Source organism: Eretmochelys imbricata, chromosome 4 (genome assembly GCF_965152235.1).
Source record: "Eretmochelys imbricata isolate rEreImb1 chromosome 4, rEreImb1.hap1, whole genome shotgun sequence".
Taxonomy (NCBI): domain Eukaryota; kingdom Metazoa; phylum Chordata; order Testudines; family Cheloniidae; genus Eretmochelys; species Eretmochelys imbricata.
The window spans coordinates 47,840,335-47,853,748 of record NC_135575.1 but is presented as its reverse complement, the minus strand read 5'-3'; the positions used below and the strand labels follow the sequence as shown (position 1 = coordinate 47,853,748).

The following is a 13,414-nucleotide window of genomic DNA, read 5'->3' as shown; positions in this document are numbered from 1 at the left end:
ACTATTTCAGAGGGCAACATACATTCAGAGGTGAAAGAATAATAATCAGTTACACAATCTCTCACAATTATATTATTAAACTCTTTCTGAATCAACAGTTTTAGAATAAACTAGAACTTTATGCATTTAATAAACAGATACAAATATCAAGATCAAAATACATGAGTCAGGCAGCAGCCACAAAGTTTGGATATAGATTTGGATTAAGTTTAAAGATTACAGATCCAGGATTTGGTATGACCCATAATAAAGAAAGCTCATTTGCAAAATTCAGATTCAAATCTCAAAAAAAGGCTTGGAAAACATACCCAGGGAATCTATGAGCTTCAGGACTAAGCCTACTCACGAGGATGAAATACACCTGTGCCCCAACTTACACCTCCTCCCAAGCCACAAATTCTACTTGCAATTTAAAGAAATTTAACAATACCAATGTAAAATTTTCTTACAGTGAAAATATTTCCTATGATTCAAGTAAAGAGGGCACTGAGAGAAACAATGAAAAAATAAAATACAAATATCTAAGCTGCATACTCATAGCCCTAGACATCCCTGTTGGTCCATCTCAGACTTTTTCGCATTTGGTCCACAATTATTATATACACAGAAATTGCAAATAGCATTTTATGTACATTGTGACGCTCAGGTGCCGATCATAGCAGATTCCAAGCATACATAGTACAAACTACTATTTCGATTTCTTTCAGACAAGAAATGAGAATAATATTTCTATCCAGCTTGGACTGAAATACTAGATAGCCTCTGGCCAAGAGCAAGGAGACTAACCAAGAACTTTGGATAAGGTAGCAAATATAATTTCAGTCTTACAACCATTCTACTCCAGCTTTTCCTGAGTTCTTGCCCATTTGTGAATGAGCATTTGGCCACACAGTATTCAACCCAGCACGATCCCAGCTATTGAAAAAACAAAGCAAAAATCTACTTGGCACTAATGGAATAAAGTGCAGTAATCACTCTACAATATATGTTCCCTGTAAGACAAATTTGTCCTCAGTTATGCTGGTGTAAATAGCAGGAATTCCAGTGATAACAAAGTTATTCCAGATTTACACTGATGTTAATAATTTGGCTCAGAATAGTTGAATATTATAAATATTTAAATTGTTAGTGCAGTTCACCTTTACAGTAAGACAGAAATCTCGTTTATTAAACCTTCAAAACAAAGTAATTCAGAATTATAGTTCACACTTTGTCCCTATTTTGTTGTGACCTGATACTGCGTAAGTCTTAGAACATTCTTACACATCATGCATGATAAATCAACACAAAGGCTTGATCCATATGTCAGTCTAGAACTTTAGAACTCTCCTAACTTTTGCATCTTTAAATCAAACCTTTAGCATTCCTTTAACAATGTAGGTTGTGGCTTACTTTCCAGTGACATACTTTTAATATTAAAGATCAACCATCTTTCCTGGAAGTGAGACTGTTAGTCTCTAAGGTGCCACAAGTACTCCTTTTCTTTCTACCAATACACAGTATGCCAATACCTATGTCTACTAACAGCTTTATTACAGCCGCCCATTTGCAAGTATGGTGTAGAAGGAAGTGGAGACTGGGGAGCCCTAAAAGCACAGTTTTGCTCGAGGCAGCCATGACTCTGCTGCTTGCGCTCCTGGATCACAAGGGGTGTTGGGACAATCAGTGTTTCTCTAAGTGCTGCACACAGCAGCGAGGGCATGTCTGGATGGGGTAGAGGTCATGACCCTATGACTCCCCACCACGTGCAAACTGACTAGCCACATCAGGGCAGTACTGGGAGCTGGATGACAGACACTACACATGCACAGGGTACAACTAGTGCTGCTGCTCTCTGCTCTTCCCTAGAGCCCAGAAAGCATTATTGCCTACACAGACATACCTACCACCACCGGTCATATCTCTGGGCTACTAAAGGTGCTCTGTTCTTCCTCTTTCGCTGCACTGGCTCTACAAACTATAATCTGTCTTTAATTCATTAGTTAAGTACACTGCTTTGAAGATGTAAAGCACTGGGCAAGTGCTGAATACTATTCAGACCATTTTAAAATGCATAATGTTTAATAGTCTGGGAGGCGGCTTCTGAGCCATTAGTGTCTATGACATAGTGATAATCCTTACTTAACAGAAATATCTGTAAAATATGATGCAAATAAATGACTAATTAGTAATCAAATACAATATCCTACTTCAGAATCATTTCATACTTCCAAATCTTTGCAGGTGTCCAGTAATAATATCCATCCCCAGTACTTTGCGACACAACTGGCTAGGTGCAGTAAAGACACCGAATTTCTGGCTTGCCTCAGAGTGATCCATTGACAGATGCAAAGTACTGGATCTGAACCTACAGTGAGATACAGTATGGCAAATCCTCTGTTCTTATCAATAATATACGTTGATGGGCTTTGCTTTTCTTAGCGCTGTAAGAAACTAATTTAGACAAGGAAAGAAGAGACAAAAAAATTAAACTAAAGGCCGATATCAGAATTGCACAGATATAGAACTGAGGACAAAATCTGACCCCATTTCTTTTTCAAGTAGGCAATCTAGTTTCCTCAGAACAGAAGCCCAGACAATGTCATGTAAAAAATGGCACAAAATGTACACACACTCTAAATAGAATTTTTCATGCTTCAATTGCCTGGTAACAAAACTCCACGTATTTTTTCTTTTTTGGTTGTTGAATCTGACCTGAAGTTCTTTCTAAGTGATGGGTAGGCTGGGGAAGAAGGTGTCATTTAAAAGCGGCAAACTGCTATTATTTTAATGACTAAACAGAAAGATTTTTATAATGATTATAAAAAAATTAAATGAGCATCCTCAGGTCAAAGCTTTTATATATCAGATTTCCCACCAGAGAATTTTTTAATGGTTTTATGAACCTCTGCGTAAACAGAGTTTATAATTCAAACTCTAGACCATTAACTATAACAGCGTTAAATGTGTGTCACTGTAATAAACTGCACTGCACAGCTGCAGAGACAGTAAGGAAAGAAAGCAGAATTATGACAGATGTACACCCTGAACACAGACTCAAAAATTAGCTTTTCTTGAAAGTAACAGACTAATTGCAACGATACTGACTACACTAAGACCTAATTATCATCACCACACAAGAGATCACTTCAAACACTTTTGTATAAATGGGAAGCAAAGAATAATCTAGTCTTAATCAACTGAATGTTAGATGAAGACATTTGTCTCCAATTACTATATCCCTTAAACAGCTTTTCTAGTTCCCTTCACCAACAAATACCACCCAGAAAACATTGTGCTTTATATATTACAGACAGATATGTGAAAAGAGGTATAAACCCAAATCAAAAGTAATATTATCCCAATAAAATCCATGCTGATACTTTAGAACTCATCTTGATCAAGTTTAAAATACTCTGCTATCCCACTTTTTCATGCACACAAGAAATATAACTTGAGCTAGCATTCTATCTTTAAAGGGATATTGGGCATTTCTGCAGTAGAAAGGCCACAGAGACTGGATATGTGGAGAACAAGCCCTCACAAACTTGCATGGGAAATATATGGGCCAAATCTGAAGTATGAATCTTGCCATATGAATCTGGAGTATTTCCATTGACTTCAGTAGAGCTATTCAAAATCCACACCAGGACAGAGCCAAATTCTGCTTTATCAGGTCAATTATCATTGCCTTACCACTTGTGTACTCACTTACACTGCAAAGTGAGTGCAATATGCTACCATTCTGGTTTTGGTAGCCTTTTACATTGCCTTTGCACTGGTGTAAATGACTACTCAGGGTATAGAGGAATGAGAAATTGGACCCTACCTATTAATTTAACCCATTAGATTTATTTGACTGCTTCAATCTAAAGTGAGCTGTTAACTGGGCCAATTCTAGCAGGTAGCAGCAGTGTAAAGAGGCAGCACTGAGCATATGGGAAAACCATTGGGCAGAGGATGCATTTTTTTAATATTTCTGTGATCTAGAAATGAAAACAGAGAAGCTAGAAGGGAAATTTGCAGCTATGTGTTTTTTATTATTTCATTGTAGACATATGTATGAACCACAGCTTAAAACAGGCAGTGGGAGGAAATCTGCCTCTGGAGGGAGAATCCGGTCACTAAAATGCACACCCCTTACTGTCTGAACAGAATATCCCACTGAGTGTGAGAACCTCTAGAAACAGAATCATACCAAACATATTTTAGTATAATATTTAGTAAGGTTTTAGGGCTTGCAAACATGTTTATTTAAAAAAAGAGAACAATTACTTGCAAAAGAGTTAATCCAAATTACAGTTAAATCTCTTTCTTTGGGAATGGGTGTGACAGTAATCATCTTTTATTTAAAATAAAAGTTAAAATTGAAAATAAAAGGAAAACACCTGTTGCTATTCGATTACCATAACTTCTAATGTAACGACTACTCAAAGTTTCTATGTTTAAAGCTTTCATGTGGCTACATAAACTAGTCATTTGTGTCAAGGCATGGCCCATTATTATTTGATGAGTGACAGAACTGGAAATCCAGCATAGTCTCTGCTTGCTGGCATCAGATTAATTTTATTAGAATAAAAATTACTACCTAAAAGGAAAGGGCCTGCAGAGGAAAATTAATCATAGGTATGTTAATTCCCATAAGAAAGGCCATACTAGGTCAGACCAATGGTCCATCTACCCCAGCATACTGTCTTCTGAGAGTGGCCAAAGCCAGATGCTTCAGAGACAATGCACGAATGATCAAAACTGGGCAATTATCAATTAATGCATCCTGTCGTCCAGGCCCAGCTTCTGGCAGTGAGATTCAGGAACACCCACAGCATGGGACTGCATCCCTGACTATCTTAGCTAATAAGCATTGATGGGCCTATCCTCCATGAATGTATTTAATTCTTTTTTGAACCCCATTAGAGCTTTGGCCTTTAGAACCCCTGGCAACGAGTTCCACAGGTTGATAGTGCATTGTGTGAAGAAGTACTTCCTTATGTTTGTTTTAAGCTTGCAGCCTATTTATTTCATCGGGTGACCCCGGTTTTTGTGTTACGTGAAGGGATAAACAACACTTCCCTATTCACTTTCTCCACACCATTCATATTCCCCCCTCAGTCATCTCTTTTCTAAGTTGAACAGTCTCAGCCCTTATTCATGTCTCCTCTTATGGAAGCTGTTTCAATCCCCTTAATCATTTTTGTTGCTCTCCTCTGTATCTTTACCATTTCCAATAAACCTCTTTTGAGACGGGGCAACCATAACTTCACACAGTATTCAATGTGTGAGTGTACCACAGATTTATACAGTGGCATTACAATGTTTTCTGTTTTATTATCTCTTTCCTAATGATTCCTAACATTTTTGTGTGATTTGGGCAGCTGCTGCACGCTGATCGGATGTTTTCAGAAAGCTATCCACAATGATGCCAAGATCTTGAGTGTTACCACCCAATCATTCTGTATCTCTCATTGGGATTATTTTTTTTCAATGTGCATTACTTTGCATTTATCAACAGTGAATTTCATCTGCAATTTTACAAGAGATAAGGCGGGGGAGGTAAAATCTTTTATTCTGTTGGTGAGAGATACAAGCATTCAAGCTACACAGACCTGCATATAAATCTGCCATTTTATTGCCCAGTCACCCAGTTTAGTGAAATCCTTTTGCAACGCTTTGCAGTTACCTTTGAAATTATCTTGAGTAATTTTGCATCATCTGCAAATTTTGACACCTCGCTATTCATCCACTCTTTTCCAATTCATTAATGGGTATGCTGAAGAACACAGATAGAAATACAAATCTTTGGGGGACCCCATTATTTACCTCTCTCTACTGTATTGTGAAAACTGACTGTTAATATTCCTACCCTTTTTTGTTTCCTATTTTTAAACCAGATACTGATCCATGAGAAGACCTTCCGTCTTATCCCATGACTGCTTAGTTTGCATAAGAACCTTTGGTGTAATACCTTGTCAGTATTTTTAAAAGTCCAGGTACATCAACTGAATCATCCTTGTCCACATAATGCTTGTTTATACCTTCAAAAAATTCTAATAAATGAGAAATCATGCCTCACCATTTACAAAAGCCGTGTTGACTCCTAACCAATATACTGTGTTCATCTATGTGTCTGATAATTCTATTCTTTACTATAATTTCAACCAATTTGCCTGGTACGGAAGTTAGGCTTACTGGACTGTAATTGCCAGGATCATTTCTGGAATCTTTAAAAAAAATCAGTAATGCAGAGGCTGATTTAAGCAATAGGTTACATCCCACAGTTAATAGTTCTCAAATTTCATATTTAAATTTCTTCAGAACTCTTGGGTGAATTCCATCTGCTCTGGTGACTTATTACTTATCAATTTGTTCCAAAACCTCCTATACTGACACCTTAGTTCCCAAGATCAGAGCTCTTGAAAGCTAAATAATTGACAAAAAATAATTTAATAACTTTAATAATTTGCATGTGTGATCAAAACAAATATTCACTGCTGGGATAGTGGACTGCAAATCTAGACCTGTCTTAGTTACAGGAAGGCTTCCTTATTTGGAAGGCTCATTTTAAGGCCATGTTTAAAGTCTGCTTTTCTGGTAATGAAGCAATTTTGCTGCTTGTATTCTTAAAACCTCACCCTTTATTTTTCAGATCTTTCTGGTTCAAATATACGTTCCCACCCGGAGCTCCTAGCATGCTGGGGCAGCAAGCTGCTAAGAGGTAAAGTCATGTCTCCTAAACCCACCCAGCTTTCCCGATCCACACAACACAGGGCTCATTTATCGCTAGCCTTAGCAATTCTGGGGCCGAGGGTTCGCCGCGGAGGCGGCTCGTACAGTGAGGTCCGGTCGGAGGCATCAGACACAAACAAAGACTGGGCAGGGAGGTGGAGAAGCCGGGAAGAAAGTATTACCCCCCCCCCCCCGCACGCAGCGCTGCTGTCGCCGGACTAAACCCTTCTAGCGATTATAGCACCTTCGTACACAGCAGGCAAAAATCCCATCTCATCCGCACCTTCCCTGTCTGCCTCCGTTTGAAACTGAGCAGATCTCCCCCACCCCCTCCTGTCCCTCTCCCTCTGCTCCTCCCCTCCAACCAGATGCACCAATCCGCTCAGCCTCAGCTGCAAATCAAACTTGATGCCCCGAGCTCAGCTCCCTGTTTCCCAAATCCATACCATTGCTACAGCCATGCAACCCCCCCCCCCCCATCTCCACCCCCCGCTCTCCATGTTGCAATGTCTGGGGAGGGTGAGGTGGGGGACGGTTTAGACTAGGATTGACTCGCAGCAGCACTGAGACTTGAGCTTGTTTTCTGTCGGTCTCTCCTCCCACTGCCAGACAGTTCTGGAAACTGTGTATCACCTCTTGTCACAGGAAACCATCCACCAGGCGGTGCAAACAAACACACACCACCCTCTACCACCAACCTCCCCCAGAATAATAAAATCCGCACCATAAACTGCTAAGGAATACTGAAGGGGGAAAAAAGCAAGACCCAAAGCTTGAAAATCTGCAAAATCTGAGCATGCAACGGGCAGAGTCCAGGGATACGAGCAGCAGGAGCAGGGCGGCTTTGTCTAATTTCAAAGCAACTGGAATAATCGCCAGCGCTGCACTCTGGGGACGCCAAGGATGGCCCGTTAGATCGAAATGAGGCGGTTATTTGAAAACACCATAACCTAGACCCATTTCCTTGTCAAGGCCTTGCTAAAGGGAGAGGGAGAGCTATTAAGAGCCAAAATCTTCCCTTACACCTGTACAATCTCACAGACATTTTGAACCACCCTCTTGATTTCATTAGTATATCCTTACAACTACATATGCATTTCAATATCGCCTGGGAAATGTAAGAGCTTCATCGGTAACAGCCATTGCAATTCACTGTATTTACTATGGTTATACTACTTATTATGAATTGTCCTGTTATTTATTTTAATGCATAGTAATAGTATCCATCACTGTAGTATTTGAGAAATTAATGTGCCACCCCAAAGATCTAATTCTACAGTGTCCATAATAGAATCGGGGTTATTCAAGGGGCACCCCTGTCTGAATGCGACTGCACGGGGTAGTTGTGGGCAGAATCTAGCCCCCGATCTCTGCCTGAATGAATGAAAATGGCTTGCAGAAGTTGGTATCAAGCACCCGCACGTGTTTGCTTGTGCAATGAACCCCCGCGTGGATTTGAACTCGCCAGCCCTCCGCGGGAATGGGGTGGTGGAACTGGGAAGGATCGCACCGAATGGAGAAGTTCAGAAGCCTCTTGGCCGCTCTTGCAGCCGCCGTGCACCTGCTTGCAGTAGCCCCTTCCCCCTCCCAGACCCAGCACAGAGGAGCCCGATGAGGCAAATCCCGCCTCCTCCCCGCGGGGGGTGGGGGGGACGCTAGCGGGGTGTCGAATCTCTGCAGCAAACGAGGCCGTTCAGGCGGGACTGAATCGCGGGTCCCCATTCCAGCCCTTGCCCGCATCCATCATTCTCACCAGCAGCAGCGCTGGGCACCGAGAGAATCTGCTGCCACCCAGCAGAGCCCGAGCAGCCAAACCACCACCCCCCGCCTCCTCCCTACTCAGACACACACACGAACACCCCCCCTTCCCTCCATACACTCACACTCTCCCAACACGTGCACGTCCAGGCTGTTACAACTTGCTCTCCAGCAGGAGCTACTGTACACTTGCACTCGGGTGAAAATAAATGGGTCTGTGGCACAATACTAAACCCCTCCACTTCCTCAACAAATGCCTATTAGTGCCTAAAATCACAATCGCATCGAGTTCACGACTAATTGGTCAACGCTCTCCTACTCCAAAAGGAAACTTCTGCCTAATTTCACCGGTGAACGGTTTTATACTTTCCAAGAATTTTTTAAAACTACTGCAAGTAAAATCCATGATTTGGGTGAACATAATTGCAAAGCTGCCTACACACAAACTAACACCCTCGCCGCCCTTGAATTGATGCAATGGATATTTTGGACATGTGGGTGACACAGTGACAGATACCGGCCATGGCCACCCCTCCCCCCGTCTATAGGTCTATATCTAAAAGGACCTGCGCTCTGCCATTGCCATCTGTCTACCAAGTTGATACCATGCTTTTTACTTTTCAACTCGGCTGATACAGCATTGATTAATTCAGGGTAACCCCCTTCCCACTCTCCTTTAAAAAAAAAACAACTACAGCCAGGTCAAATGCATATAAAATAAAAAAAATCTACGTGCAAAACTGTGTTAATTTAGCTGGTGCACCTTGAAAGCTGCAAGAGCCTTATTTGCCACTGCAAAGTCTGCAGCAAAATGAAAACCAGCTAGCACAACACTCCCTACATCCCATCGTTTCTCAAAGCTGCAAAATAATCATCTATTTCCTCCTCCCACCGCTCCCTCCCTCCCCAGCAATGCACAAGTTGCTTGTGGGATAGTGAAGCTGCAACTCAACTGCCTCCTCTCGCTCCATATCAAGAAGCAAATCTTTTGGCGCCATATTAATGACGTACTATATTATTTCCACTCGGCAGCGACCTTCGGCATTAAATTGCTCTCTAGCTGCTTCTGGAGAACTCCAAAGCAAAGCAACAAAAACCCATCAAATATGGCTGTGCTGGCTGCTCCCCCTGCTCACTCTGCGGCGGCGGCGGCGAGGAGGAAAGTCAGAATCTGGACACAGTTACCTGCTGCTGCTGCCGCCGCGATGGTTGCCAGTGAGGTTGGAGTTTCTCTGCGCGAAGGGGTCTGTGCTGCCTCATGAGTTCAGACAAGCACGGGAAAGTGGGAGCAGATTGTGGCTCCCTTCACTCTCTCGCTCTCTCTCTCACACACACACACACACACACACACACACAGACTGACGTTTTTACTTGTTATGGAGGAAGGACTCTGTGAATCAAACTCATTTCTGGGTCACTGCTGCCACAGGGGGGAGCTACTTTAATCCCCTGCCAAAACTAGAAGGAGAGAGAGAGAGAGCAGAGAGGGGAAAAAAACAGGGTGGGGAAGAGAAGAGGAGAGACTACAACACTTAGGAACTGTCTGATTTAACTCTTCACAGCCCTCACTGGAGAGGTCGTGCTCCATTTACAATTGCAAGGAGACGCCTTCATTTTTGAATGGATTTTACTGAAGTATCTCCCTCTTGTGATGAAGAATATTTTGCACTGAAATGTTTCCAGTTTCCAGTAGAACTCACCCGTTGCTTGAAGTCATACTCATTCAAAATTGTCACTCACTGCTTGAGAGCAGCCCTGTATTCCATTCCTACTGTCTGGAAATTATTTATGTATGTTTGCACAAGGTATTGCTACTGTTATTTTTAATGTGTACTCATGAACACTTTTTTCCAAATATCTCAAAATATTTCACAACTGTTAGTTTATTAATGCCTCACACCATTCAAGCCCCATGGCCAGGGCTCTATTTTTTAAAGGGGAAACCAAGGCAGAGAGGTTAAATAACTTGCCCAAGTTCATACAGTGAGTAATAGTCACAGCAAGGATTAGAAATGACTTCTGATTCTCAGTCCCCCACTCTAACCCTTCTGCTTCTCAAACTTTTCCATTGCAGACTGGGGAGAGAAGGGTGAAAATAGGGCCAAAATGTCTTGACGCTCAAATTTAGTTATTTTTAAATACAATTTAGAAAAAATGTATTCTGAATCAGTATCAAATTATTTTTTCATTATGAAAAAGAGGGCATTTAAATGGAGAACACAGAACAGTTTTTAATATAAAATGCTTTTCCTCGGTCCGTTAATTCATTTTCCTTGGGAAAACAGTGGACTCTCTTCATTTACACAGAGTTCCTGGGTATAGCCAGGAAAGAATAATGCTATAGAGAACATGTATTATAATCTCAAATACAGAAATAAAGCTGTCTGTGGAAAGTAATTCCAAAGACAGTAAACACAATTACAAAATATATATATAATTACAAATTAATGCAGCTCCCCAGGGCAATACTTTTACCCTGTGTGCCAGAATGTCACACCTTAGTTCAGCAAAGGATTTGCTCTGCTATTCATCGACAATTTATCCAAGCACATCATACATCTACCCACCCATCCACCTACAGAACTGGACTCATTGTTACACTTTCTGAAATACACAGAACTACAAAAATATCCTCTTTTTTTGTTAATATGTTTTCACTGTGAAAACAAAACAAAAAATAAAGTTTTTATTTGTATATTTATTTCTTCCCCAGAAAAGCAGCCTTAGCAGTCTTCAGGTTTGGGAGTCTAGAATGGGGCTTTCTTCCCCCAGCTTTTTATTTACATGTGTAGTTTAGCTTCATTCACATACCAATGTAAATCTATTATCTAACTTTATTATCCCAGGCCTACCTTAAGGCCCAATTCTGCCAACATTTACTCAGGAGAATAATGTCATAACTGCACCCGTATCCCACTGATATAATTTAGGCTACTTGCATGCATAAAGTTACTCTCCTGAGAGTCTGCAGAATCAGTGCCAGTTGTCACTCATGTAACACCCTCACACAACGGTGACTGCCTGTAGGAAATGTAATACTTTCCTGTTTGATAAACTCTTCCCCCATTACCACATCAACCACTCTCTCTCCCCCAAAACAAACAGTCAGAAACCATACAACATAGCTTTTCATAACCCAATAAGAAAGATTTCATTAAGATCACTAGGGGCTTTGTTACTGTCAGTCTATATTACACAAAAGTTGCTTAGATACTGTGGTGATGGGCAGTAGTATAAAACCCTACGATTGATCAATCAATAGACAAACTATAACAACATTATTTTAAAATCACGTAATCCTATCATAACTTTCAGCAACCAGATCCCATCTTCCTGACCCCTTTCAAAGTAAGAGTAGAAAATCTGACTTTGTGATCACTCTGAGCAAGTATTCTGCCTTCTGTTGAAGAAGAATAAAACCATCCTGCCTCATTCTCCTTGGATTTCTGGTTGCTTTGTCCCCTTTCTTAGTTCATTGCCTTTTTATGTAAAACAAAAATATAACAATGAATATCTAAATTCTGACTTGCATATTAGGAGTCATTAGCACTTACCTTGGTGTTGTACACAAGCTCATATGTCTAGGAACAAAGAGTGTAGGCAGTGCTTACAGGATTACGGACTATATCCTGGAAAGCAGTGACTGAAAAGAACTTAGAAGTCATTGTAGAAACCCAACTGAACATGAGCTCCCAGTATGATGCTGTGGTAAAAAGGATTAACACAATCCTTGGATATATAAACAGGGGAATACTAAGTAGAAATATATGGCATTGATGAAACAGTACTAGTGTCCACACTTTAAGAAGTATGTTGAAAAATTAGAGAAAGATTTGTAAGAAGTTACAAGCATGACATGTGGTGTGGAAAACACATTACAGTGATGGATTTAGGACTTGTCTGTACACAAGCTGTACCACTTCACCTATACTGGTGCAAAGGTGTTTTATAACCCAGTACAGCTATTCTCCCACAGGAAGGTAAATAAGCTATGCCAGTGTAAGGCACACTTGGGGTTGTACCCATATAACTATTTTTGGTAAAAAATAAATTTTAAAAAAATCACGCCCTCGCCAAAATAATTATGCTGATACAAAGTCTACTTAACTTATTAAAGAGGAGTTAAGAAGTAATAAAATAAGAGACAGATCTAATAGAGCCCTCTATTATCTTTCAGTCCACTACTGAGCAGTTCTCCAGGTTATAGGTAAAATCCTACTCCTACTGAAGTCATTAGCAATTTTGTCATTGACTTCAATGGGGATAAGATTTCACCCTCTCTCTTTTATAGGGCATATCCACAATCAGGAGATTAATTAATATCTTGTTTTAATAAAATTTCTCAGGCACAATAACACTCAAGGCCTCTCTCTTCCTTCTGTGTAATAATAATGTATAATTACTACTTATTTCTATCCAAGTAGTACCCAGAGAATACAGTTAGCATCGGGTCCATTTTGCTAGGCTCTATACAAACAAGTAAGCAGACATGGCCCCTACCCCAAAGTGTACATCGAGTGTATTCCATACTTATTAAAATTGCATCTAAACTATTCAAATCTATGAGTATTTTATATAGTTGCTTCATTCATCCCACTTCACACCATGTACTGTTGTTTCTGAGCTGAAACAAGGCCAGGAAGAAAAAATATGGCTTTTCTCCATATTTCTGTTATAATTTTAAGGGGAGATGTAATGCTGCAGCAGCATCTGCTAAAACCTTTTCACCGTCTATTTTTCCTATTGCGTTTCATTCTTTATTTGATAACACCAGTTATTCCTTTTATGCTTGACATCCTTCATGTTAGTCCCTGCAGAGTCTTGTCCTATGAAAGTGAAAGCAGAGCTAATGAACTTGAGTTCCCCTCACCACTGTTTAATGCAGTCACAGTACCACTTACAACTCTAATCCATCCTTTTGCTCTTTTAGCCTCAATTTATAAAGACCATTTTC

At 40.5% G+C, this 13,414-nt stretch overlaps 1 protein-coding gene across 3 annotated transcripts in view; it reads right to left on the bottom strand.

Annotated features, from left to right (window-relative positions):
• Window positions 1-9,836, bottom strand: part of JADE1 (jade family PHD finger 1) — a 61,199-nt gene extending 51,363 nt beyond the window's left edge. For 2 of the 3 annotated variants that reach the window (XM_077815219.1, XM_077815221.1), the window contains exon 1: window positions 6,947-6,990. In XM_077815219.1, coding sequence (XP_077671345.1) covers window positions 6,947-6,974 — 28 coding nt within the window. In that variant the 5' untranslated portion in view covers window positions 6,975-6,990. Of the gene's footprint in view, window positions 1-6,946; window positions 6,991-9,645 lie in introns of those variants that run through there. The other variant, XM_077815220.1, reaches the window with a different exon arrangement.
• Between the last annotated feature and the right edge of the window lie 3,578 nt (window positions 9,837-13,414).